Here is a 27,650-nt window from a genome sequence, read left to right as displayed (position 1 = left end):
AGGGGACAACAGAGGATGAGATGGCTGGATGGCATCACCGACTCGATGGACATGAGTTTGAGTGTACTCTGGGAGTTGGTGATGGACAGGGAGGCCTGGTGTTCTGTGATTCATGGGGTTGCAAAGAGTTGGTCACAACTGAGCGACTGAACTGAACTGAACTGAATGCATATATACAGAATCTAGAAAAATGGTTCTGAAGAATCTATTTACAGGGCAGCAGTGGAGAAACAGACATAAAGAATAGACTTATGGACATGGGGAGAGGGGAGGAGAGGGTGAGATGTATGGAAAGAGTAATGTGAAAACTTATACTACCATATGTAAAATATGTAGCCAACAGGAATTTGCTTTATGGTTCAGGAAACTCAAACGGGGCTCTTTATCAATCTAGAGGGGTGGGATGGGGTGGGAGATGGAAGGGAGTTTCAAAAGGGAGGGGATATATGTATACCTGTAGCTGATTCATGTTGAGGTTTGACAGAAAACAACAAAATTCTGTAAAACAGTTATCCTTCAATAAAAAAATAAAGTTTTAATGCAGCATGTAATCAGGATGTCAAGACTAAGGTGGCTGTTACTAATAGAGCAAAGTAGGTGAAAAGAGTAATTTCGGTAGCATCAGAATGAATCTAATTTTTCTTTAATTAATTTTCTAAAAACAAAATGATTTCCTTATTATATGGGACTAGAGTGTGTGTTTTATGTGTATATATATATATATTACATATTATATAATATATTATGCAAGTATCTTATACATATCTAGTAATCTAATATGTATATTTCTATATCTGTTTTTTTGGGCTAAGTATGCTTTAGATTTACTTTGGTCTTGCTTTTACATGACTTTAGGTATGTTACAAGTTAATACAATTCCTACAGTTTGAATTACTTACCATTAATGTCAAGATTTTGTTTGCCTGGGGTCACAAAGATTGTCAGACAAGACTTAGCAACTGAACGACAGCCACAACATAGGCAATTCTGTAATTCAGATTAGGAAATTCACTATTGTGGTGAAGGTCAACATGACTGCAAACTCTGGTGAACAATTTATAGTATTGTGTTTATTGTTGCTCAGAAAGATAAAAAGTGTTTTTGTAGATTGCAGAGGCTGGATGTTACTTCTCAGTCTGAGATATCACATATTACATCTACTTTTGTAGTCTAAATGAAGCAGCTCCTTCTTAGGTTTATATGAGGACTCTTCTTTTACCTACCTTATAAATACTGGTGTTTCTATGGGTTCTCTTTTTTGAATTTTTTCTTTTTTTCTCTCCTTTCTCCTTCCTCTTAAGATTAATAACACTTAACAACACTGAGTGAGTTCCTATTGTGTTTCAGGGCAGGGCCATGCTGCACAGCTGAGCAGGTTGTGTACTGCACAGTTCCAGGAAGTGACATTCACTACCCCACCTTCGAGACTCATATAACGCCATCAGACACTGTGCTAGCTACTTTGCAAACCTCTCACTGAGTCTCACCACAACCTGTGAGATGAGTATCGTCATTCCTCTCTTATGCATGAACAAACTGAGTTTTGAATATGTGAAATATCTTGTTTGAGGGCTTCCCTGATAGCTCAGTTGGTAAAGGATCCACCTGCAATGCAGGACACCCTGGTTCGCTTCCTGGGTTGGGAAGATCTGCTGGAGAAGGGATAGGCTACCCACTCCAGTATTCTTGAGCTTCCCTTGTGTGGCTCAGCTGGTAAAGAATCTGTCTGCAGTGTGGAAACCTGGGTTGGGAAGATCCCCTGGAGAAGAGAAAGGCTATCCACTCCAGCGTTCTGGCCTGGAGAATTCCATGGACTGTATAGTCCATAGGGTCGCAAAGAGTCGGACACGACAGAGTTTTGAATATGTTAAATAGCTTGTTTAAAGTTACGTAATGATGAGTGGGTGACAGTTGGTGTGTGTGTGGAAAGTCCCTTTGTCGCTCTACAGCATGCTACCTTTTGTGGGTGATCTCAGCTCTTGTTAATCTATGTCTGTGGTCACCACCTAAATGATGGTAATTCCTAAAAGACCCTCCACTCTGATCTCTGTTGATGGCTTATTGGACAAGTCCTAGAGACACCTCAGGTTTTACAGGTTTTAAATCATTTTCCTTAATGATGGCATAAGGAAAGCCATCCTTTATGGCTGCTTTAAGCAGCCTGGGCTCTTCTTTCTCCCTCATCCCCTACATCCAATCAGGTATCAGGTCCCATTCAGTTCTGTTTCTGAGATCTTCCTTCATTTGTTCCTTTCTTTACCATGCCATTTGCCACTACATTAGTTCAAACCCTCACTCTAATTCTGCCCTCATCTGCTGTGTCTGAATTATGAAAAGCATCACCCGAAATCTGACAACTGTAAGCATTTACACTGGCTCGTGCCTCTGACTGGTTCATCTTTTCCCACCTTCTCCACTTGGCTACTTCAAGTGTCAGCTTTAATTCATGTTCTCAGGGAAATCTCCCTTGATTCTTTTCACCAACCCCTTTCCTTTAGTTCATTTCTTCTCTGTGTTTCCAAAGCACATCATGTTTAAGTCACATACATACACACCATAGTACCCTGATAATTGATTTGCTTGTCTGACTCCTTCCTTGGATTGAAAGCTCTTTGAGGACAGGGCCCATGTCCAACTTATGTCTGTCCTCCTAGCATCTAGCAGCTTGTCTGGGAGGAGATCAATACATGCTTGAGAGGCTGGGGCACACTGTGGATTCATGAGGCAGTTCTGAAAGAGTTTTGATTACTGTAACTTTGTCATACAGTTTGGAATCAGGAGATGTGGTTTCCCCAGCTTTGTTCTTTCACAAAATTCCTTTGGCTATCTGGGGTCTTTGGTAGTTCCATACAAATTTTGGGATTGTTTGTCCTATTTATATGAAAAAATGCCATTGAAATTTTGATAGGATTGCATTGAATTTGTTAGACTGCTTTGGGTAGGATGGACATCCTAACAATATTAATTCTTCCAGTCTGTGAGCATGGAATGTCTTTCTACTTATTTTTGCCTTCTTCATTTTCTTTTATCAGTGTCTTGTGGTTTGAGTATATAAATCTTTCACCTCCTTAGTTACATTTGGTCTTAGATATTTTATTCCAGATCTGAAAGAGTTATTCACATAATACTATAGTGTTCTACATGTTCATTAGTCCTAATAAAAGTTGAATGCAGATTTTATAAACTCGAAAATAATCAATGCTGATATTATTTATTTACACAATATATTTTTTCTTCCCATCTGCCACTTGCAGCAGCAGATAGTATGATTATTGCTTAACCCATATTTTCATTCATATTAGCAGCAGCTTCTTCCCTTATCCTGTTGACAAGAGATTATAGCTTAATTGCATGGTAACTGAAAAAGTGGACTCTGTATTGAACTTTGGTTTAAGGCACCAAAGTTTTGTACTGGCATTGATGAATAAAGTAACCTCTTAAAAGGCGCTTTGTTTATCTTTCCTGATTCTTGTCCATCAATAATGTTCACTACACCAAGAAAATACCTTGAGATTGATTATCTCAGAACCTATGATAGGCAGATCTGAAAGAGTTTTGATTACTATAACTTTGTAATATAGTTTGAAGTCAGGAGATGTGATTTCCTCCAGCTTAGCTCTTTCACAAAATTGCTTTGGCTATCTGGGGTCTGCTAAAGCATTTACACTGGTAAATGATAAATTTGAAGTTAGACACCTGTCGGGCAGTTTTCATTAACAAATACCTATTTCATCTCACACAAATTTAGGTCTCATTCCAGGTCTGCCCATACCTGGTTGAAGTCGACCACTTAAGTCTCCCTGAACATTAGTCTCCTCATCTTTAAAGCTAAATGCCTGGACTAAACTAGCTAGAAGGACTTTTCAAGCTCAAATATCCTTCAGTTCTATTTTTTGGGACCCTGCTGTGTGTTCTCTTACCATCTTATCTCCCTTGTCCTTCTTCCTTTCCTCCCCCGCTAGAAGATTCGTCCTCCCAACTGAGCAACTGAGCACACACACACACCCCCCTACTAATAATACTTGAAAATCATTTCCAAAAATACTGGTCATAACCTGTCATTTAGAACTCTGATAATGGTTTAAGTGGAAGTCCATGAAAAGAGATGTTTATCAACCTCGAAAACCTGTTTTTATAAAAAAAAAATCTGCTTTTGTGAAACTAGCTTTTTCAAATGAATTATCCTTTAAATCTAAAGTTTTCTATTACATAGTGTACTGTACTGGGTTGAATAGTATCCCCTAAAATTCTTATCATTACCTAAGAATGTGACTTTGTTTGAAAATAGGGTCTTCATTTGTAATCAAATGAAGATGAGGTCATACTGGATTATGATAGGCCCTACCTAGATCCTATGACTAGTGTCTTTATAACACCCGGGGCAGATTCATGTCAATGTATGGCAAAACCAATACAATATTGTAAAGTAATTAGCCTCCAATTAAAATAAATACATTTTTTAAAAAAGAAAAAATATAAGAGAGATGTGGACAAAGAGTCAGGCAAGGGAAAAAGCCATGTGATGATGGAGGGATCAGCGAACTAAGGCAGCCACAAACCTAAGAAGACCAAAGACTGCTAGCAACGATCAGAGGCTAGGAGAAGAGACACAGGTTTTCCCTCACAGCCACCAGAAGCAACCAACCCTGCTGACACCCTGATTTTGCACTTCTGGGCTCAAGAACTGTAGGAGAATAATTTTCTGTCGTTTTCAGTCACTCAAACAAAAACAGAACTGGTCCTCCTGTCTGCCATCATACACAGAGATACACTGTGTTCTTCCGCACTTGGCTTTGACCTCAAGGTTTTCTTCAACTTGGAGAGCCCAGAGGCAGTTTGCTTGTGTCGTTTGGCACAGTGCCGGCTGCTGATCTTTCACTGGCAGGCTCAATATTCCTTCCACAAAGGGCTGCGAGTCCCTTCCTTTTAGGAAGCACATTCCTGACTGTGGTTGCCAAAGTCGAGTGAGGGTGCCGAGTGAGCACAGAAAGGTTCCCCTCAGACAGGGACATTTCTAAACGTTCGACAGAGTTGGGACTGTGATGGTGACCCGTGGGGGTGTGGGGAGTGAGTCGGTAGGTAACCTGTTAAAGACGTCGCACAAGCTAAGTGTCTGAAGTTTGGGAATGAAGACCTCGTAAGACCTCCCGCCCACACCACCCCCGCAGCTTCTGGATTACATTGTCTTTAGCTGGAGTACTACCTGTTAGGTTACTAAGCAGTCCCTATGTAATTTGTTGGCAAAACACTTCCGGCAAAATCATTTTTTTTTTTCCCTAAAATTGTGCCTGTGTTACAGGAGGTCCATGAAGACTGTCCTGATTTGATTTGCCTGCGTTCTAATTTCATCATTAGATGCTAAAGGACAAGTCAGGTACACGATTTTTTTAGATGAGACGTGCCTGGGGACTGGCTCTACAGAAGCAAGTGTTCGGCAGGGTGGGAAGGCAGGTCTGGGTCATTAGAAACGAGAATGGGAGGGCTGGGAGGGAAGGGAAAGACAGGTGTCCTGGGAGGACGCGTGCAGAGGAGAAGCAGCAAGTTCTGAAAGCCAGTTAGGTGAAGAAGTGTCCGGGTCTGGGAGGAAGGAAGGATGCCAGGGGCTGGTGATGCTGGCCGTCCTGCCCTGGCTGTCTGCAGCGGGTGTCCCAGGACAAGAGAGAGGTCTTGCTAAGCGGAGCGAGCGCAGGAGGGCCGGACTGCTGGGCTGCGCGGGCTGCCGGGTTCGGACAGGGTTAAGACCATCACCTGCAGCTCAAGTGCGACCCAGATGGGAAGTAGGAAGTGCGCGCCTGAGCTTCCTGTATAAATAAACGCACGGCTCCCGTCGCTGCTGCTGCTGCTGCGCCCCGCGCTCTGCGAGGTTCCCCGGCCGCGCAGCTGCGCCCCGAGGCAGGAGGCGGATCGAAGGACTCCTCCTCCCTCTCCGGCTCGATCGGTCTGGGAGCCCGAGCCCTGTTGCAATCCTGCAGAGCGCAAAGCTGTCAGCCGCAGAGCAGGGAGGAAGACAGAGGGCATGGAACAGCCGTTCCTCCCCGGGGTGAGAGCGGCCCCGGCTGGCGGTGCGCGCGAGGCAGGCTGCTGAGAAGCCCGGCGGTGGCCGGGAGGAACGGAGCTCTCCGGCCAGGTAGGTTTAGACAGCTTTTTAAGCGCTGCAGGCATTGCAAGACAGCGGTGGGGTTAGACTAAGAAAAGAAAAAGGGACGGGAGAGTCACTCTGATATCTGGGTTGTTTAGCTTTATTTTCTGTCTCTCGTGCTGAAACCATGCAGAATCGGATTCATTCTGAATGCCTGAAACACCTGTGAACTTTACAAAAATAGCTCTCTGTTTAGGCAAAAAGGAACGAGGTTAATTTATTGTAAAACTAGGCTCTGCAGAATGTATTGTACAATTCAAGATTAGAGCAGACCTCCCAGTGTCTTCAGCCGGAGACCACAGTTGGCAGAATCTCAGATACTTACCTTCTGCTGTTTGGGAATGCATGGCAGTAGGTTGACATACCTACATATGGATAAGATGTTATCCGTGGGATCTTGGTCATACATTCTGCTGATTATTTTGTTGTGTAATTGCTGATAAAACAGGGTGAAACTTTGATCTTCCACTGCTGTTCTCAAGTTGAAGTTAAAATGAAACTGATTCTTCTTATCAGTGGAGGAAAGATATCTTTAGCTGACCCCTTCCAGGATACCTTTTGTTTCTCTTCCAAGGAGCTTCAGAGATTGTGTTGTAAGTCTACTCTTGAATGTGCTTCACATTTAGATTTCTCAGAAATGATTTCCCTTTTCTTGCAATATGTTCTCTCTTCATGCTTGCACAACAGTCTCACTTTTTTCTTTCTTTCTGTTGTGTTTATCATATCAAAATATTAGCTGAGGCTGGCAGTAAGGCTAACAGTGTTCTTCTGATTAGGCATTTCTCAGGTTTATTCGAATGTTGCCAGGTATGAATTAAAGAACAATGTATCTAACATTTCTGTAGCAGCCAATTGGGGGTGTCTAGACCCGGAAGCAAAGTAAATGAACCTTGCCATGACTCAGTTTTTAGGGCGCGGATAAAGAGGCAAAAGGAACCCGAGCCAGTCTTCAGTGAGTTGCTGGCTAAAGTATCAGACTGCTGCAGATTTCACTGAGATGAGCCTCTTGGCCCCCAGTCCCTTTTACTTACATCTAATCACTCTATTGGTCCGTCCTTCTCTGTCCTCTCTTTTCAGCCCGAGTCCTTTTCATGGGTAGCAGTCCCTTAGGTATTTCTGAAGATCTCTTGAGGAGGAGAGAGGAGGAGAAAAAATAATATCTATAGCCATCCACAAGGCCACGTGGAGAGAATTGTATAGGAACTCCAAGGCCACGTTTTCATAAAACTCCCGCCTTCCTTTTACATGCCTGTGACTGGGATTTTATTCTTTGTGATGGGCATAAAGTTAGAAAAGTGGGAAAGAAAATACATTGTTCCAAAAGGAGCCTCTGACTAATTGGAACTGTCTTGATAAGTAAACAAATTCAAGGTATAGCAAATGTAAAAAGATGTCCTGTAGCAGAATTGAATTGCTGGGCTTTTTAAAAATTTAGAAGAAACAGAAAAAAAAAGCCCCTCAACCAACCCCCCCCCCCCCAAACCAATCACCCCAGATAACTTGCTTCTACAGTACTGTGCTGGACGTGAGGTTTGAGTGTGGTCAAACACTGTCCATTTACCCAGAGTTTTACAAATATTTACAGTCACCTATGCCAAATATCTTTGTGCTGAGCCCCAAAGAACATTCTCAGCATTCAAAAGCCCCATTCTCATGAATGGTTTCAGTTCATTGGCAATTTTAAAGGCATCCAGGCTTCCAAACTAGGTCAGCTTAAGAGATGTCTTTTTTTAAACATAATAATTAGTTTTTGGGTCTCCCAGATTATGATCCAGGTTTTCAGAGCCAAACCCTGCAGCAGAGAGGAAAGTATGCTCTATCAGGAAGAAAAAAAGCTTATTTTAGCTTTATAGTAAGACCTTCGAGGTTTCTGGAAGCTGTCTTTTCTCTTCCATAATACAAATACTTTTAATCTGATAAATTTATATTTATATTTAAATTTTCCTTTTTGAAAAGCTGTTTCCGAGTGGCTCAGATGGTAAAGAATCTACCTGCAATGGAGGAGACCCGTGTTCGATCCCTGGGTCAGGAAGATCCCCTGGAGAAGGGAATGGCGACTCATTCCAGTATACTTGCCTGGAGAATTCCATGGACAGAGAAGCCTGGTGGGCTACAGTCTATGGGGTCGCAAAGAGTCAGATGTGACTGAGCCACTAACACACTTTCAGGAACATTTTTAAGGACACCAGAATCATTCCTCTGTACTGTTTCTACTGGTCTTGGCTTCTATGTTTCTTCTACGTTTTCTCCTTCATACTGATTTATGATTCTACTTTCTTGTTGAGTGAAGTTCTTAGTATTTGAAATCTCTAGTTTGAGGTAGAGGTCAGGAGTCAGGCGGAACCCAGATGTTACTGGAGGAACAAAGTCCAGACAGTTTGGGGACTAAACCTACTTTGTGCAACTGATTGCTTTGGAGATGGGATCTAGGCCAAGCTGAGCTTGGGGAGTAGGTATCAGTAGCCACTGCTCCTGAGTACTGAGACTCTTTTTCAAGGATGCCTGTCTTCACTTACTGAAGCACCTTTGATACAACAGTTTATCAGTATTTTTCAGCTTTTGAATTGCTGGAAGTGACTATAGATGAGAATCAGGCACTGAATATATTCTCTCTTCCCTGTACTTTTGAGAAGTTGTCTTCTGTGGTATTGAGGGGCTGGAGGCTGAGGACATAGAGATGCATATGATGTAGCCTCTGTCCTGAAGGAATTTGCATAGGCTTGGGAGTGACTTTGAACCAGAATGGTAATTTTTAATTCATGTTGTTTTACCTGAGAGTGAAAAATACTTTGAAGTTTGTCATCTCAATTATGTCTTTGCTTTTTGATGTTTCCCTGATGTCACCTGAGTGTTAAGTAATTTGAAGAGGCATAGGCGCACCTAAGTTAATTTATTTAATTATTTTAATTTTTAATTTGTTTTGTCCCCTTTAGGCCTATGTGGGAGGTCTTGTACTAATGTTTTGTTTCTATTATCATTGGAATTTATTATTTACTTGATCTATGAGTACTTCTAAACCTAATGCATTGTGCTACAGTAGTTATTAAAAAATGGGAAACTGTAAAAGTAGTGAAAGTGGTCAATACTTTTACAGCATGGAGTGAGAAAATTCTCATCTGTGACTGAATCCCTTCCTGAGATTGACAGCACAACGATCTAAGTAAAATACACTTCTCTTTTTCATAGCTGGGGATATTTCTGATTGTATGGCGTGTGGTATCAAAGAACATACTTTGAAAGCTGTGTCTCATTGCTTTCTCATTCCTCTGCAATCATGAGTTTGAGTCTCAGACTGGTTCTTTGTTTTTCTTGGGAAGGTAGAACAAGACCATCTCATTTCTTTTTTTTGTTGGACTTGTGGCTGAAGCTGTAAACCCTGAGTATGATTATATGAAACTCTCTGATGACAAGCTTCTCAACTAGTTTACTGTTAATAAGTGGGGACGATGTTTAATCACCTTTACATCCACATTCCGTGTGTGGAATTTGATTCTTTGACCTTATTTCCTGCATTTTGTATTTTCCTGCATTTTATTCCTTGAAAAATTGATTTGGCAGAGACATACAAAACTACATACCCCTTCACCTCCCTTAGTGTGAGATGGAGGAGTTCTTTCCCCAGACTGGTTTTAAATTTGTATCTATAAAATGTCTCTATAAAACTTTTAATTTTCACAGGAGAGGGTAATATTTATACAACCTTTTATGCATTTGAAGAAAACATTTTGGTTTAGATATTCATTCTTTAGTAACTGTAGTTTCCTAGTAATGTCATGACCCAGGAAATCAGCCCGTCTCTTGCTCCATGGGGCTTTCTGAAATAACACTTCTCCTTGATCTGTTAATTACATCACTGTCTGACCTGCCTGTAAGTGGCATTCCTTCCTGCTTCTGAGCTTTGTTGTTATACCAAGCAGGGGGAAGAAAATTATTCAGCAGGGCTGTGTGAATAATTGTGGGAGGCCAGGGAACCATTGATTAAAAAAGAGGTGGGCAGGGCACAGTGGTGGGGTTGGGGAGGGACCTATGATGATGAATCTAAAATTACTATGTCAAAAATATCATTGAGCTGTTATTCTCATTTTCACTTCTACTTTCTTTGAATGTTTTGTTAGGAAATCTGGGAATGGATTTCTGCCTCTTGGGCCTTACCTTATAGTGGTGATGAGAGCAGAGAAAGAAGGCAAGAAAAAGATAAATGTGCTTTTCAGAAGGATAGGCATTTTGTAGATGTTGAAACTTGACCTCCCAGATGTCCTGTACTCCATGAGGTTTAGAGTAAGCTTATCACAGTATCATGCGCTTTGTTGGTCATGACCTCATATCTCCATAGAGTTCTCCTGTATTATCATGCATATAGCAAAAATGTAAAAATTAGATCTGATTACTGTCACCGTAAAAAAAATGGTAACCGAGGTGATAGAAGTATTAGCCAGCCTTACTGTATTTTGCAAAAGATATCTATAGCATATCATTGGGTTTTATACCTTAAAGTTACAAAATTTTTTTCTTAATGATATCTCAGTACAGTTAGGAAAACAGATCTTATTAAAATAATGTACTTCATTTGTTACATAATTTCAGATAGCAAAGAGACTACATAGAAAACAGTTTTTGATAATATTTAAGGTTTGCTTCCTAAGGATGTATCTGTCCTTTTCATCCACAAAAAAGTTAATAGAGATATATTTGTATATCAGTTCCATTTTTAGAAAAAAAAACCAGGTCTCCAAGTTAGAGTTATCATCTTATTACCATCCTGGAACCTGTTGAGATGAAGATGTTAAAACTGAAGAATTTTAAACTGAATATTTTTTTGTTTCTTGATTTCCCCTGAAGGATGCTGTGAAACAGTGGGGGAAGAAAGCAGAAGTTCCCTTTCCTATCACAGTGATAAACTGTTTTGGAACAATGCCACCATCTCACAAAGCCCGAGTAGGTTACCTGTGGTCTCTAAGAATTAAGCATTTCTTGGGTTTGTTTACACAGTCAGTCCTTCATACTGGTGGGTCCTGCATTGTGGTTGGTGGAACCTGCAGATGTGGCGACATGGGTGTGGAGGGCCAATGGTACCAGGCCTTTTCATATAAGGAAATTTGGTATCCCCTGGCAGATACCAAAATTCTCAGATTCCAGGGGTCCTGGAACCAATCCCCATAGATACCTAGGGATCTCATACTACAGAATAGTTTCTAATCCATGCTGTGGCTTTCAACTAATGATTAAAGTATCTGATGTGTAATGTGTGCAGTGCTCAGTCATGAAGCTGTGTCCAGCTCTTTGTAACCCCATACACTGTAGCCTGCCAGGCTCCTCTGTCCATGGGATTTTCCTGGCGAGAATACTAGAGTGGGTTGCCGTTTCCTTCTCCAGGGGATCTTCCTGACTCAGGGTTTGAATCCACGTCTCCTGCATTGGCAGGCGGGTTCTTTACCACTGAGCCACCTGTGAAGCCCTGTTCAAGTATCTTATATGTGATTTATCTACTTAATGGTCTTGAGCATTATCCTTTTGAAAAACAGATACAAAATATATTGAGTAATTGCATTTTTGTGATTCCTCATGAGGGTGACTGTCTTCCCATTTATTCTTGCCCTCTCAAGGCATGTATTAGGCTCTGATATTCCTGGTTGTGCACTGATTCATCTAGTCCCTGAATGGCCAGAGAGTGGGTCAAAGATGCAAGAAGGGAGGAAATCACAAGACTGTCAGTATGGAGATCCACATAAATCCTTGCCCCACTTTACCACCAGTATTTATAGCCCCTTGCTACTCTACCAGCCTGCTGGTCTACCTTCCATTCCAGGCTGTATTTAGGGTAGAACTTCAGCAAATGGCCAGTGGCTGATGATAGTCAGCACTTTATTAGATTCAGTCAGTACCATTTGAGTCACTAATAGCTTTTGTTGAGAACATGAACCAGCAGTGAAATTAATCATTGCATTGGATAGAAATGCCAAGGTCAACACAATACTAATTTTTGGATCGTGTTGAGCTGGTTGCCTGACATGTCAGTCTTGGTTGATATCGGGAGGGCTTTCCTAACAAGGTAGAAATGGGACCTTTGGATTATTGTTTCTTCCTGCTGTGCTAGAGTATTGGCTTCCTTGGAATCTCTCTCCATTATACAGGCAGCACTTCAATCCTACCTTCCCCAAGACCTCCCCTTCCTGAAAATGCTTCCTTTTGTTAGCTCCCTCTCACTGTCAAGCATTCGTGTCTTTTATGAATGCTTTTTCAGGGACGACTCAGTATCTTGCATTGGCATGGAAACACTTTGACAGCTCTCATGTGTTTCGTCTTCTGTTTAGACTTTCTTACCATGGCCTGGAATTAAGACCCTTCACTATAGATCAACTGGATTTTTACATAAGTTAACATTTCTGTTACATCAGTAACATCCAGCGCTTTGGTTGTGTTACCTTGGTGTTTGTCTTTGTCCCTTTAATCTTGTGCTTTACCAGTTTATCTGAGCCTTACAGTCTTTGCAGATGGTGGAAAAATTCCTAAATAACCAGATGAGTCTCCTAGTAAAACAGTATCCTCTCCAATCATGTTATCTTTTTGCGTAGAGGAATAACAGCTATGATTTTGGGTAGTGAAACAGACATAAACTACATTAGTTAAAAATACTTTGAAAGTTGGCTGTCTCACCCACTGCATTTTTTGGAGCAGATTGCTTTTTCAGGCGGCCAGCAGAATATGAAAATTCCTTATACATCCTGAGCTTTCCAGCACCGTTTCTGAAGTATTCCTTTCTTTGGCAATTCTAATGAAAACACAGCAGGGAAAAAGTGACTTTCCTGTTCTTTCCTATCAAAAGGTAGTTACTTCTCATATAATGAAAACTTTGTAGTGCAGGAGACACTCAGAGAGTAGCTAGAACTGCTGATTCCCTTTTCCTGGCTATTTAGTGCAAAATCAGATGTTTTAGAGCCCTGGTGGCTCAGACAGTAAAGAATCTCCCCTCATTATGGAACCTGGGTTCAATCCCCGGGTCAGGAAGATCCCTTGGAAGAGGAAATGACAACTCGCTCCAGTATTCTTGCCTGGAGAGAGCCTGGGCAGTTCACAGTCCATGGGTTCACCAAGAGTCGGACGTGACAGAGTGACTAATGCTTTCCTTCCTTGCACTAATCTGTTGTGTGGTGTGGTTACTTATAGTTAAGCAGGTGAGACATCTACAATTTGGGTGAAGCCTGCTCTCCCCAGTCCACCCTCAACCTTGCCGCCAACTTCAGAACATTTGAACGTGAAGTCAGCTTGTCAGGTTTTTCTATTTTCCGTCATGCCTCTTAGATTCTCTACCAAAATTCTTTTCTCATTGGGTTCCTAGCATCCAAGCAGAAGCTCAGTCACACTTGTATATAATAACTGTAAAAGTAATTATCATTGTTACCGTTTTAAATCAAGCTGGAGGGTGGAATGTTCAAGTCACTTTCTTATTTGGGGTAAAATGTGAAGTATGAGGCAAAACAAGTTGAGCAAGACAGTGAGTTATGGGTGCTCTGGAAAGAAGACTCCTGGACACCTGGAGGGGAGTGTGTGTGCTGTCAGTGTGCCTACGGGGATGTTCCCTGAGAGGGTCAGTCAGCCTCTGGCCACCCTCGCTGTGCCTCATGCCGTTTGTTGTTTTTGTTCACTTGCTAAGGCATGTCTGACTCTTTGCAACCCCATGGACTGCAGCACGCCAGGCTTCTGGGAGTGAGTTCTGCCAGTGGTGGTTTCGTGTTATGGAGACCAGTGCATCTTTTTTTGTTGTTAACTTTTTATTTTGTATTGGGGTATAGCCGATTAACAACCAATGTTGTGATAGTTTCAGGTAAACAGCAAAGTGACTCAGCCATACATATACATGTATCCTGTCTCCCCCCAAATCCCCTCCCATCCAGGCTGCCACATAACATTGAGCAGAGTTCCCTGTGCTATACAGGAGGTCCTTGTTGGTTATCCTTTTTAAATGCAGCAGTGTGTACATGTCCATCCCACACTCCCTGATTATCCCTTCCTCCATCCTTCCCCTGGCAACCATAAGTTCGTTCTCTAAGTGGAGACCAGTGAATCTTATTAAGACATAGATGAAGAAACACTGGAACATCTTGGAGGTATTCACAGACATCTCAAGTGTAGGGGAGATTCATTTAGAGGACTTTGGGAATCTCCTGATTATTGCATGAAGAGCTCAATTTCTAATGAGTCAATGGTGAAAAGATTTCTTGCTGGATATTCTTTTTCTATGGAGTGCAACTATGAGTCATTCATTTCTCAAACATTCACTACTAGTTTTTCCCAGAGTAAAACAAAAAGGCAGGCTTTTGAACCATGCCTGGTGGAGCCTTCAGCTTCAGTGATGGTGCCTGGAAGACTGCTGAGGAAAAGGTCAAGGGTGCCTGGCTGGGGTCATCCTGGTATTGCTTCGATGAGCCCTAGTCTACAAATTCTCTTTTATCCAGTGGTGGAATACTTAAGATTTTGTTTTTATAAAATTCCATTGCTTTAAAACTGTTTGAAAGCCATCACTTTGGGGAACTGGGGTTATTGTAGACAGGAAAATAAATCACTTTTTGATGAATTGTTTTGGCTTGTTGACATCTCAAAGAGATGAAATATGTGCCTTCTTTCCTCTGTTTCAGTCACAAATTCTGTCTTGGTTGGAATGCTTGGAATTTTTTTTTTTTAATAACAAAATAAGTTTCTGCTTTGTAAGAAGATTTTATGTTATAAAAAAACTTTATATATATACATATAATACATATATTTTAAATTTATATATATTAAATTTTAAGTCACTTTATTGAGGTATGATTGACAGACCAAAAACTACATATTTAATGTATATAGTGGAGAACTAAGTAACTCAATATACACCTACGGAACTGCATGATGCCTGTGGTTAACAATTGAATTGCATATTGAAAAATTTGCCAAGGATAGACATTTTGTTAACTCCTCTTAATCACAGACGCAGAGCACACACACGAACACAACAATAATAAAGGAGGAAACTTTTGGAGGTGTTAGATATTTTTCTATTTTTACAACTTTGATTCCATAGTCCATAGGCATGTTACTCACAAACTATGGAGTAAAACCTTATGTATATGGCAAGAGACAAGATTAAATTTCAGATGGCCTTGCTTTCACACAACTTCTCACCCTGCCTTTAAAAAAAGACTGTTTTGAAGACATAACCTTCTAAGAGGTATCCCATTATGTCTTTGTTTTTCGAGTACATTGGCCTGTTCACTGTCTCCTTCTAAAAAATAGTATAGTGTGAGACTGTGAGAAATGAATGACTTTCTTGAACACCTAGCTCTCTTGTTAGGCTTGGAACAACAGGATTTATCTATTCGCAACAGCTTCCTCCAAACGGGCTGTTGGTGTAATTGACATTTGTGGTGTGGGATGTTTCTGGCCTGTGTCACTTCCCATCTTCCGTACTCAGGAAGCATTTTCTGGCTACATTTCTTCATGCTGTGTGACTTGAGATTTCTCTTTTTGAGGGGAAAAATAAATTCAGAATATATTGTATGAGCAGTGTTGGGAAAAGACAGATGAAAATACGTTGTTGGTAAGACCATGTGTGTTACCAACGAGGAAGTCTTGAGAAGAAAACAGGTAGTAGCTGTGTAAGAATAAACTGGGGATAGGAGAGAAGTAAAATCATTCACCTTTACCTGTAATTGACCCTAAAGAGGTTTTGTTGTTTTTTTTTTTTTAACTCCAAAATCCTGAATTTGATAGGCAGGTTGTTTTAAATTTAATTTGCTCTTGATTAATAGGTCACCAATAGTTAATTGAATAAGAGCATGGTGTCTTGAACCATATCGGTCTTTTCCCAAGAAATACCTATCGTATTGGAAGCCAATCATTGATTAGCTTCCTTTTAAATTTATTTTTAATCAGATCTTCTACTGCTTCTCAAGCAATAGGTGGTAAACCTTAAACACTTCAGGTTACTAGACTTAGAAACTACTGACTCCCTGATGTGGCGCTAAGAAAGTGCAATTAGATCTCATGGATTTTCTAATTCAGTCTTTTTCACTCCCTTATTTTAGTACTTTCGTACTAATTTAATGAAACTTCAGCCACTGTGAGGCGGTGTAACAAGTGCTGAATATGTAAAATAATTTCTTTTGCCTGAAAATTGGGAGAAAGAGAGTCTGGATCTTCTGGAAGGAGAGGATATAATTATTTTTGTGGCCAAATTTATCAGAATTGCCCATACTCATTTAAGGAGGAGGGTTTGGCAACCCACCAAGCATTCTTGCCTGGAGAATCCCCATGGACAGAGGAGCCTGGCGAGCTACAGTCCACTGGGTCTCAAAGAGTAAGACGTGACTGATTGACTAAGCACGCATACTCTTTTAAAATAATAAGAACTTAAAGATTTTGCTTTTATTTAATGAGAAATGAAATTTCTTGATGTGATATAATCTATGAATATGTAGGAAAGTTATTTTCATAATGATCTTACGTCGTTTAAAGATATTATGAATAAAAATCTAATGGAAGGGCTTCCATTATAATTTTTGTTTCTGGTGTGGAAATATCCTTTCCTACAGTCATGCTCCATGTAGGGACAGATTTTATTCTTGTACAGTTTCAGTGATCTTATGATAGCTGTAGTCATGGAATTCAGGTCTCCTTCCATCTTTGTTTCCCCCCTCTCTCCCCTCTTCTTATAGCCCTCTCTACTTGCTCCATCTCTCCACATAATATCCGTCTGTGTGGCAGTTCTGGTGTAATGGGACAGCACTGGACTTGGCCTCAAAAGATAGAGGTTTGAGTTTTGCTGTGTTGTGTATAAACTCTGAGAACTTTGGCAGATTACACAGCTTCTCAAGACCTCAATTCATCTGTAAAGTGAAGGAATGATCATTGCGGTTGTACAAGATTAAGTAAAGCAATGCATGTGAAGGAACACAACACTGATACCATGTTGAAAACAATTTTTAGTGGGATAGAATATGCAAAACAAAATTTACCATTTTGACCATTTAACATATAATTCAGTGACGTTATAATCACAACATTCAAAAGGTTGTGCAACCATCATGCTGTCTATTTCCAGAACGTTTTCATCATTCCAGAAACTCTGCACTCATTAAGTCATGACTCTCCATTTGCCCTTCCTCCAGCTCTTGGTAATCAGCTTTCTACTTTCTGTCTCTGCGAAGTTGACTGTTCTAGGTACCTCATATAAATGGAATCATACAATATTGCCGTTTTGTGTCTGACCTATTTCCTTTAGCATAATTTCTATAAGGTTCATCCCTGTTGTAGCATGTGTTAGATTATCATTCCTTCTTAAGACTAAGTAGTATCCCATTGTATGTTTATAACACATTTTGTTCATCATTGATTCATTGATGGGCATTTGGATTGTTTCTTTCTACCTTTTGACTATTGTGAATAATGCTACTATGAGTATGGGTGTGCAATATCTGTTTGAGTCCCTGCTTTCAATTCTTTTGGGTGTTCACCCAGAAGTGAAATTGCTGGATCATATGGCAATTATGTGTTTAACTCTTTGAGTGACGTTCTAAGTATTTTTTGAGTCTGTTGAATTGATCATAGCAATGCCATTCCGAAATGGTATGTCTGTTCATAGTATTTTAATTTCCGTAGGTCACTTGGTGTGAGTCAGGACAGTGAGGTCACCTTACATTTCAGAACTCCAGGGATAGCTTGCTGAGGTGGCTAGCTCTCTAGCCACGGTTCTCAGAAATGCACTTGATGTACGCTTAGATCACTAAGGGGGAGGATTTGCTTCATCCTGGTGTGTTGGTTAAACAATAGCTGTATCAATGGATGTTTTCTGCTTTGGGCCTTTCCGTAGGGATTGAGGAGACTGAAGGAGGCTGAGGACAGGCTGATGGATTCAGTGGGTAGTCTCCACTGTCTGACCATGACGGCCGCCGAAAATCCTACGCCTGGAGACCTGGCCCTGGCGCCCCTTGTCACTTGCAAACTCTGCCTGTGTGAGCAGTCTCTGGACAAGATGACCACGCTCCAGGAATGCCGATGCATCTTTTGCACAGCTGTAAGTTTTCCCTGATGCTTTCATCATGAGAAAATATGAAGGGAAAAATTGTAAAAGTATAGGAGATATTTCTGTGGCTCAGGAGAAGCCAAACCACACTATGATCCTGCTTGGGAGAGCGATTCCATGTTTGGATATGATTCCAAATACTGTTTTGAATGCTAAATCCGATAGTTGCTGGGGTTTAGGCAAAGTGTAACATGTGTATGAAATTTAATTATTGGTTGCGTAAGCTGTGCCTTTCTATTCTTAACGCTTTAGCTAAGGAACAAAATACAGACATTTTTAACTTGCCTTAGTTAACTACCATCTGTAAGAAGCTCATCAGGTGTTTTGAATGATGGAGAAATCAGGTAGCAATTTGCTGAATTTTCTTTCATCTGCGTGCTCATCTCCTACAAAGCACATGGTATGCAACTGTTTTACTTTGTCAAATCTCCTTTAAAATTTTTTTCTATTTTCACAATATTCTGAATGCTGCTTATTCCTCATAATAGATATCAACCTACAGATCTTCAGGGGTGGGCTTGTCTCTTTTAGTTTAACACTTTGGCATCTGTGCCGGTGACCTTGATGGCATGTATCCCTGAAGGTTGGTTGGTTAAAGAATGTGCTAAGTTGCTTCAGTTGTGTCTGACTCTGCGACCCTATGGACACAGTGGTTAATGAATAAAGATAGGAAACAGACTGATGGGTTCCATGGGACTACTGGAAGTATGAACCAGGTGATCTTGTTCAGATTTTCATTTATTCAGGCATTTTTTGAGCTCTTACTGTGTGCTAGTGAGAGCTCCCCACAGAAAAGATGGAGGCGTTGAAGGAACTGGACAGGAATTTGGTGGAATCCGGGATGGCTAGATGCCGCATACCACAGGAGCCTCACTTGCTTTAGGAGTGGGGGGGTGGGGCTTCCTGATGGCAGTGCTGTCTGACCTGAGGATTTAAACTCTTAAGAGACTATGAGCTGATGCCCTTGGGCTGCACCTGGCAGCAACACATTTTTGTTTGTGTCTCCCATTGGGAAATTTCAAATAACGATAAAATTTTCATAGAAAAAAGGAAATGTAGTAAGATATAGCTTCCCTGGGCCTGTATTCATAGACCCAGAACTGAATGATCTTTCCTCTCTTTATGGCACTCACCTCTCTCCTGCGTGTTTGAATCAGCTACCCTTCCCCCGCCCCCCCGGAAAACATGATATCACATTTTATTATTGCTATAGCTGAATCAGCTACCCTTTTAAACTAAGGATGGATTAAGAGTCAACTAGGAAGAGTGCTGGGCATCTCAGCATGGTGGAGTGAGGGCCTGATGCCTAAATTACAATAATCACCATTTATCTTTGCTTTGGGAAGGGTCCTTGTATGGTCCAATGGCTAATATTTATTATCCAGTAAATGTAATCATCACCAGACAAATGTGGGTTTAATAGCCGTGACTTGTAAGGGAAATCAACCAGTTTAGTTACAGTGGTCACTGCTCAAATCAAGGGGAGTGAGAAGAAAGGAATTATTTAGGAAGTTCTAGAATCGTTTATAAAAAGGCATTTTACTAAGCATACCTAAAAAAATAGTTAAGGTGAAATAAACTTTACTCCATCTCTTTTTTTTCTAAATTTATTAAACTAACGTGATACATTTTCCAGCTAGTTTATATCAGTTTTCTTAAATTCTTTTGGACTGAAGATTAGAGAGAAAGCTTAGAATAATTCTTAGGTAAAAAAGGGAAAGTGAGTAAAATCCTTTCCTTTTGTTTTGAACTGTAGCATCCAAAGATGGCAAAGAATAGTATCATTTATCCCTTCATTCAATAGGTATCTAGGTATCTAGTAAGCAGCATCTTTGTCCTGGGAATTGTTCTAGGCACTAGGATGTAGCAGAAAACAAAACCCAGCTGAGTTCTTTGCTCTTAGGATCTTATATTCTATGAAAGGAGTTACATGATAAATAGTAACTTTATAGAGTGGTGGGAGATAGGGGCTTAGAAAAAAAGAGCAGGCGGTTAGGGGTGTGGGGCCGGGGTGTTCAGTGATAATTGGGTAGATGGGAGGATGCTTCAGTAAGTGTGTGCGTGTATTCTTTACTCAACATTGATGCACAAATTTGAAAAAAATTTCCCTCACAAGTCAAGGGTAATAAACCCACATTTGTCTGGTGATTGGGCTTCCCTTGTGGCTCAGCTGGTAAAGAATCCGCCTGCAATGTAGGAGACCTGGGTTCGATCCCTGGGTTCGATCCCTGGGTTGGGGAGATCCCCTGGAGATGGGAAAGGCTACCCACTCCAGGATTCTGGCCTAGAGAATTCCATGGACTGTATAGTCCATGGGGTCACAAAGAGTCAGACACGACTGAGCGAATTTCACTTGTAAAACTTGTTGTTTGGTGATTATTACATTTATTGTATAATAAATATTAACCATTAATATTAAATGTTAATCGGACCATACAAGGCCTCCCAAAGCAAAAATAAATGGTGATTATTGTAATTTAGGCATCAGGCTCTCCTGCTACCGTGCTGAGATGCCCAACTTAGTTTAAGTAGATGCCCAACTCTTCCTCGTTGACTCTTAATCCATCCTTAGTTTAAAAGGGTGTTTGCCCTGGTTCTTCCTCATCTTGGCAGCGTGAGTTGCTTTACAGGAAGTGAGGAAACAGCCTTGTCATCACGGGGCAGCTTCAGTTTCCTTTGGTCTTGCTTTGTTTCAGAGTGTTGTGCTTCAAAACTATTTTCTTTGACTTTCTCACATTGGTTTCAGACCCTTGCTAATCCTTGAAACAAGTGAGTCAGAAGCAACGTTTGGTTAAAGCCAGAATGGAAATTTTTGTCTGAAGGTTACTGATGTTTAAAAACAGGCTATGGGATTCACTTTTTCAGAGATCTCATAGAGCAGAAGTCAGATATGTGCATCAGTGTTGGGCAAAGGGTATACACACACACACACACACACACACAAGCAAAGGCCGTCCGTATTCCATATTCACAAGGAACTGACACCATGTATTATTGTTTCCGTAGATCTGAGTTTCCAGTTAAAGACCGCACAGCTAGTTCTTATTTCTCCTTTAGCAGTTTGGGAGTAGGGGTTAATACAATTAGACTATTCTGTCATCTAGATCCATACGTCCCCATTGTTGGGGAGTATGCAGAAGCAGAAGGTCAGATGGCTTGGTATTTTTGTATCGTTCTGACTTGGGAACTCCACATAGCTATAAATATGAACCTTCCCTGGTTTCCCAATGTGATCGATCAGAAGAGTAAGCTCTATTGGGCTTCTCTGGTGGATCAGGGGTAAAGAATCCACCTGTAATGTAGGAGACGCGGCTTTGATCCCTGGGTCAGGAAGATCCCGTGGAGAAGGAAATGGCAACCCACTCTGGTATTCTCGCCTGGGAGATCCCACGGACAGAGGAGCCTGGTGGGTTGCAGTTCATGGGATCGCAAAAGAGTCAGGCATGACTGAGTGACCACAGCCACTACTGTGTCTGATTACATTGCTACTGCTGCTGAGTCGCTTCAGTCGTGTCCGACTCTGTGCGACCCCATAGACGGCAGCCCACCAGGCTCCGCCGTCCCTGGGATTCTCCAGGCAAGAACACTGGAGTGGGTTGCCATTTCCTTCTCCGTCTGATTACATTAGTGTCTATAAATTTGCAGTTCACACCTAGTGCTTCACCTGAAATACTATTGTAACTTTTTTGTTGGAGCTCTTATCTCTTTCTTTTTTAAAAAAACTGGTTAAAAAAATGTGTTTAAGGGTTCAGTTCAGTTCAGTCGCTCAGTCGTGTCCGACTCTCCGTGACCCCATGAATCACAGCACGCCAGGCCTCCCTGTCCATCACCAACTCCCGGAGTTCACTCAAACTCATGTCCACCGAGTCGGTGATGCCATCCAGCCATCTCATTCTCTGTCGTCCCCTTCTCCTCCTGCCCCCAATCCCTCCCAGCATCAGAGTCTTTTCCAGTCAGTCAACTCGTCGCATGAGGTGGCCAGAGTATTGGAGTTTCAGCTTTAGCATCAGTCTGTCCGATGAACACCCAGGACTGATCTCCTTTAGAATGGACTGGTTGAATCTCCTTGCAGTACAAGGGACTCTCAAGAGTCTTCTCCAGCACCACAGTTCAAAAGCATCAATTCTTCGGCAATCAGCTTTCTTCACAGTCCAACTCTCACAGCCATACATGACCACGGGAAAAACCATAGCCTTGACTAGACGGACCTTGGTTGGCAAAGTAATGTCTTTGCTTTTTAATATGCTATCTAGGTTGGTCATAACTTTCCTTCCAAGGAGTAAGCGTCTTTTAATTTCATGGCTGCAGTCAGCATCTGCAGTGATTTTGGAGCCCAAAAAAATAAAGTCTGACACTGTTTCCACTGTTTTCCCATCTATTTCCCATGAAGTGATGGGGCCAGATGCCATGATCTTTGTTTTCTGAATGTTGAGCTTCAAGCCAACCTCTTTGCTCTCCTCTTTCACTTTCATCAAGAGGCTTTTGAGTTCCTCTTCACTTTCTGCCATAAGGATGGTGTCATCTGCATATCTGAGGTTATTGATATTTCTCCCGGCAATCTTGATTCCAGCTTGTGCTTCTTCCAGCCCAGCGTTCCTCATGATGTACTCTGCATATAAGTTAAATAAGCAGGGTGACAATATACAGCCTTGACGTACTCCTTTTCCTATTTGGAACCAGTCTGTTGTTCCATGTACAGTTCTGACTGTAATTTCCTGACCTGCATACAGGTTTCTCAAGAGTCAGGTCAGGTGGTCTGGTATGCCCATCTCTTTCAGAATTTCCCACAGTTTATTGTGATCCACACAGTCAAAGGCTTTGGCATAGTCAATGAAGCAGAAATAGATGTTTTTCTGGAACTCTCTTGCTTTCTCCATGATCCAGCGGATGTTGGCAATTTGATCTCTGGTGCCTCTGCCTTTTCTAAAACCTGCTTGAACATCTGGAAGTTCACGGTTCACATATTGCTGAAGCCTGGCTTGGAGAATTTTGAGCATGACTTTACTAGCGTGTGAGATGAGTGCAATTGTGCGGTAGTTTGAGCATTCTTTGGCCTTTGGTAGTTTGAGCCTTTCTTTGGGATTGGAATGAAGACTGACCTTTTCCAGTCCTGTGGCCACTGCTGAGTTTTCCAAATTTGCTGGCATAGGGTTACTGATGTTAAAAACCAGTTAAAAATACCAGTTTAAAATGTGTCTGATCCTGCCGGATTTTGATTTGCATTCAAATTAAAGATATTAAATGTGTTTTGTGTTTTCAAGGCTGAAAAGAAACCTGTGACATCTTAAACCATATACTCCTAATTCCCAACTTTAGATATGATTGGGTGACATTTTCCCAGTTATTGGCTGGGAAGGCCTTCTTGTGCATACCATGTGTTTAAAATGGTCTTGCTGAGAGAGTTCCCTCTTCCCCCTCTCTTGAGAGGACTGTCTGCATGTAATGGTTCTCCTGCTAGATATGGCGTTATATTTTCATCATTTCAGTGAACTGTTCTCCATTTTATCCTTGTCTTGTTTCCCCTAAGAAACAGTATGATCTTTGTGCTTGGGGAGAGCAGAATGGGCAGAGATGAGGTGTCTGACTTGCCCATTGGCTGTTAGCCAGCTCAGATCTGGCCTGGTAGTAGCTGCTCCCCAACCCACGTGTGTTCTGTGAACCTCCAGCTCTGTGAAAGAGATGATCCTTGCATCAAGTGTTTCAGAGTCAAATTAGCTTGGGAGCATATATATTTTATATTCTTCTCTTGGAGGCTTGCAATGCATGTTTGCATTTTAGAGACTCTGTGAAACCTTGTGGTTAGAAAGAAAGCAAAGGGACGTAGTTGAACTTCTCCTGATGAAGTATTTCTGTTCTGCCAGCGCCACCCCTTTTTTTTTTTTTTAAAGTGGATTACCTGTTAATTTCCCCACAACCAGTGCATGGAAGAATATTGCTTTAACTTATTCCACGGAGGTAGTTCTTGATTTAATGACATCCAGAGAAAGGAATGTGATAGATGTTGCTTCAAATAATCCTTTGATATATCTAGTTTCTTGTTAAAGGGAAGCTTTACCGTGTTCTGTTTGGGAAGATAGTTTCTGTTAGACTTTTTGCTCAGATGTTAGCATAGAGAAGAAAATATTGTATAAAGGAAGTGAAGCTGAATATACAGGGCAAAAATGGGTGGGGCTCTCACTGGCAAGACTGGGGTCATGAATCATTAGGTGTATCATGGAGCCAAAGAGGTTGATGCTGTGGGGTTACAGAGAGAGGTGTTGCAAGATTACTTGTTCTTTTTTTTTCCTTAAAAAATTTTTTTAAATGTACTTATTTTTAATTGAAGGGTAATTGCTTTACAGTATTGTGTTGCTTTCTACCAGGCATCAACAAGGATTGCTTGTTCTTGAACTTAAAGGACAAATATCTCAGGGATGTTAGTCTACTAACTAGTAATATGGAAAAAGTCTGTCTCTCTCCCCCTCCCCCATGGATTTAAATAATGCAAATAAAAAGATTTAAATTCCCCTTTCCTAGCTTTTGCAACACACTCTTTCAGATAATACCACACAATTATAATTCAAGTGAAAGGAAAAAATTTCACAAAAATCGGTTATCAAAGGAGGGAAAATTTGTGGGTTGCTCCCTTGTGAGCAATATTTGCCTCTCTGATTTATTTTGGAAGCTATTTCTGTCAGCCATGAATTAAAGAATAATGAAAACACAGTTGTTGCTTGTTTTTATAACCTAAATAATTTCACCTGAAAAGAGTTGGTATGTTGGCATGGCCTATTTACCATTCAGATTAAAGACAGGATGTGCTGAGCAAAAAGAAAATAAAGTCCAGCCATATTCTTGCCTTTTTTCCATTACATTTTGTTGGCCCTAAGTAGTTAGAGCTCCTTTTACTATTCATTTCTCAGAGCCAAATGGATTTTCCAGTGTTTAAAAAAGTGAGAGGAAATATAAAGCTTTTTAGCCCAAGCGCTTCTTTTCCTTGGGGCCTGCTGGGTGACCTTTAAGCAGAGCCCACATATGGCCTGGGAGACACTGACAGTTTGGAAGATTTGCTGTGTGTGTGCATGCGTGTGTGTGTGTGTTTCTGAGTACATGCATACACACACGCACACCCACACCGATTGTGTACTGTGTGTAGGGCTTCCCAGTGGTGCCAGTGGTAAAGAACCTGCCTGCCAATGCAGGAGATGCAAGAGACATGGGTTCAATCCCTGAGTCTGGAAGATCCCCTGGAGGAGGGCGTGGCAACCCACTCCAGTACTCTTGCCTGGAGAATCCCCATGGATAGAGGAGTCTGGTGGGTTATACTCCATAGGTTGCAAAGAGTAAGACATGACTGAAGCTACTTAGCACCTTCAAATGAAGCAAAAAACTAGTAGTGGTTCTTTCCTGGATTCAAACCGATATCTGCATAAAGAGAAGGGAAGGTCATTTTTCTATTCCCATCTCCATTCCTCCCTTTGAGTGTCACATGCATGGTGATTAAAGTGCAGATGCAGAGCTAGGAAGACCCAGGCTCATGTTCAGGCTTTGCTATTTACTGGTGTATGACTTTAGGCAAATTCTTTGGCTTCTGTAAAACTTAGTTTTTCACCTGTAACATGGAAGGGAGTATAGTGGATGGCAGTACCTATCTTAGAGTGTTACAGGCAGCATCCAAAGCGTCTGCCTCCAATGCGGGAGACCCGGGTTCGATCTCTGGGTCGGGAAGATCCCCTGGAGAAGGAAATGGTAACCCACTCCAGTATTCTTGCCTGGAGAATCCCATGGACGGAGAAGCCTGGTAGGCTACAGTCCATGGGGTCGCAAAGAGTCGGACACGACTGAGCGACTGAACGGAACGGAACGGAAGGAGAATCCCCGGAGACTTCCCTGGTTGGGGAGCTAAGATCCAACATGCCTCCTGGCCAAAAAAACCAAAACATAAAACAAAAGCAATATTGTAACAAATTCAATAAAGACTTTTAATATGGTCCACGTTTAAAAAATTATCTTAAAAACGAGAATCCCTGTAGAGCAATTAGCACAGTCCCAAGCCCCTGGTAAATTACCATTGTTATTCCTCTCTTTCCTGAGTTCTGTCAGGATGCTGAGCTGTTCTGCTTTCCAAAAATGTTTTAGAGGAAGGCATCCTGTAAAGACTTGACTCGCTTCCTCATTAGCCTTTTATAAAAAGGTGGGTATATAGGTGATTTCAACTCACTGCTATTCTGCAACACCCACAGACTAGAGGTTAGGATTGAGAAAGAGAAGTTTCTCTTTTGGGTTTGTCCAAAGAGTGGCTCCTGGCTGCGTGTTTCAACTGAAGACCTGCAAGTAGGACTTAGACGAGAATCAAAGACCTGGTACAAGTTGGAAAGTGAAATGAGGAATGCACTTCTGGCGGATGCAGAAGATTCACATGGAAGAGTGTCTCAAACTAGGAATACTGTTAAGAACTGCTAACCCCCAATAAGAATATCAGAATGGCGTTACTTATTGTCTTGATATATTTAGTGTCATTTTAAGCATCTTTGATTGCAAATTCTGTGGAACTGCAGGAAATAACGAGGCATCTTACTCCAGCAGTGTTTTAGAACAATTTTCCTTCCCCTCTTCTGGCCTTCCCAGGTGGTGCCTGGGGTAAAGAACCCCCCTGCCAATGCAGGAGAAGGTAAGAGATGTGAGTTCGGTCCCTGGGTTGGGAAGATCCCCTGGAGGAGGGCATGGCAACCCACTCCAGTAGTCTTGCCTGGAGAATCCCCATGGACAGAGGAGCCTGGCAGGCTACAGTCCATAGGGTTGCACAGAGCCAGACATGACTGAAGTGACTTAGTATGACTCTTCTGGTCATACGACCTGCCAGCCTTTCCTCATGCTTTAAATATCTCCAGCTCTCTGGATTCCCTTGTTTTCTTCTAGTATTAAGCAGGCAGAAGTAAATTCTGCCAGGTCAGCACCCTCTCTTGCTCTGACTCTGTTGGTTTCTGGTACTAAAATATATGGACTTGGCAACATTGGTTTTACGCTCTCCCGTAATTTTATTATCTTGGATGATTGACAGTGAGTCAGTGAATTTGTCTTTGTTTGCAAATGACTTCAATATACTTGCTACTTATGCTTGTTTAGAGTTTTAATGATAGAACTATGGTGACTTTTGTGTCTGTTGGGTAAGCTGCTGGTTTAAAAGCACAAATTTTGGTACTCTGCTTTTCTACTGACAGCTGAACAACTGCAGGTCACATAGCATCTGAGAATTAAGAGCAAAGTGTAGCAGCCTGAGAAATGGATTAGAGATGATGCAAGGGGGAGGTGGCTTTCTGGACCTATGATCTCATCCATTGCCTAATGGTTCAGTTCAGTTCAGTTGCTCAGCCGTGTCCGAGTCTTTGCGACCCCATGAATCACAGCACGCCAGGCCTAATGGTTACCACGTCCTTATTCAAGGAGAGTGGTAAAATGTGGTCAGAGGAAAAAGCA

General features: G+C 41.4%; 1 protein-coding gene across 3 annotated transcripts in view; it reads left to right on the top strand.

The window, feature by feature from the left end:
- Positions 1-27,650, top strand: part of RNF144B (ring finger protein 144B) — a 158,292-nt gene that overhangs the window by 66,958 nt on the left and 63,684 nt on the right. For 2 of the 3 annotated variants that reach the window (XM_055405836.2, XM_088831344.1), the window contains exon 2: positions 17,982-18,185. In XM_055405836.2, the coding sequence (XP_055261811.1) occupies positions 18,018-18,185 (168 nt within the window). In that variant the 5' untranslated portion in view covers positions 17,982-18,017. Of the gene's footprint in view, positions 1-5,622; positions 6,128-17,981; positions 18,186-27,650 lie in introns of those variants that run through there. The other variant, XM_055405835.2, reaches the window with a different exon arrangement.

This window comes from Moschus berezovskii, chromosome 23 (assembly GCF_049115385.1).
Source record: "Moschus berezovskii isolate FMDL1 chromosome 23, NW_MosBer_1.0, whole genome shotgun sequence".
NCBI classification, from domain to species: Eukaryota; Metazoa; Chordata; class Mammalia; order Artiodactyla; family Moschidae; genus Moschus; species Moschus berezovskii.
The sequence above is the reverse complement of the archived record's forward strand: the minus strand, read 5'-3'. Positions and strand labels throughout refer to the sequence as shown.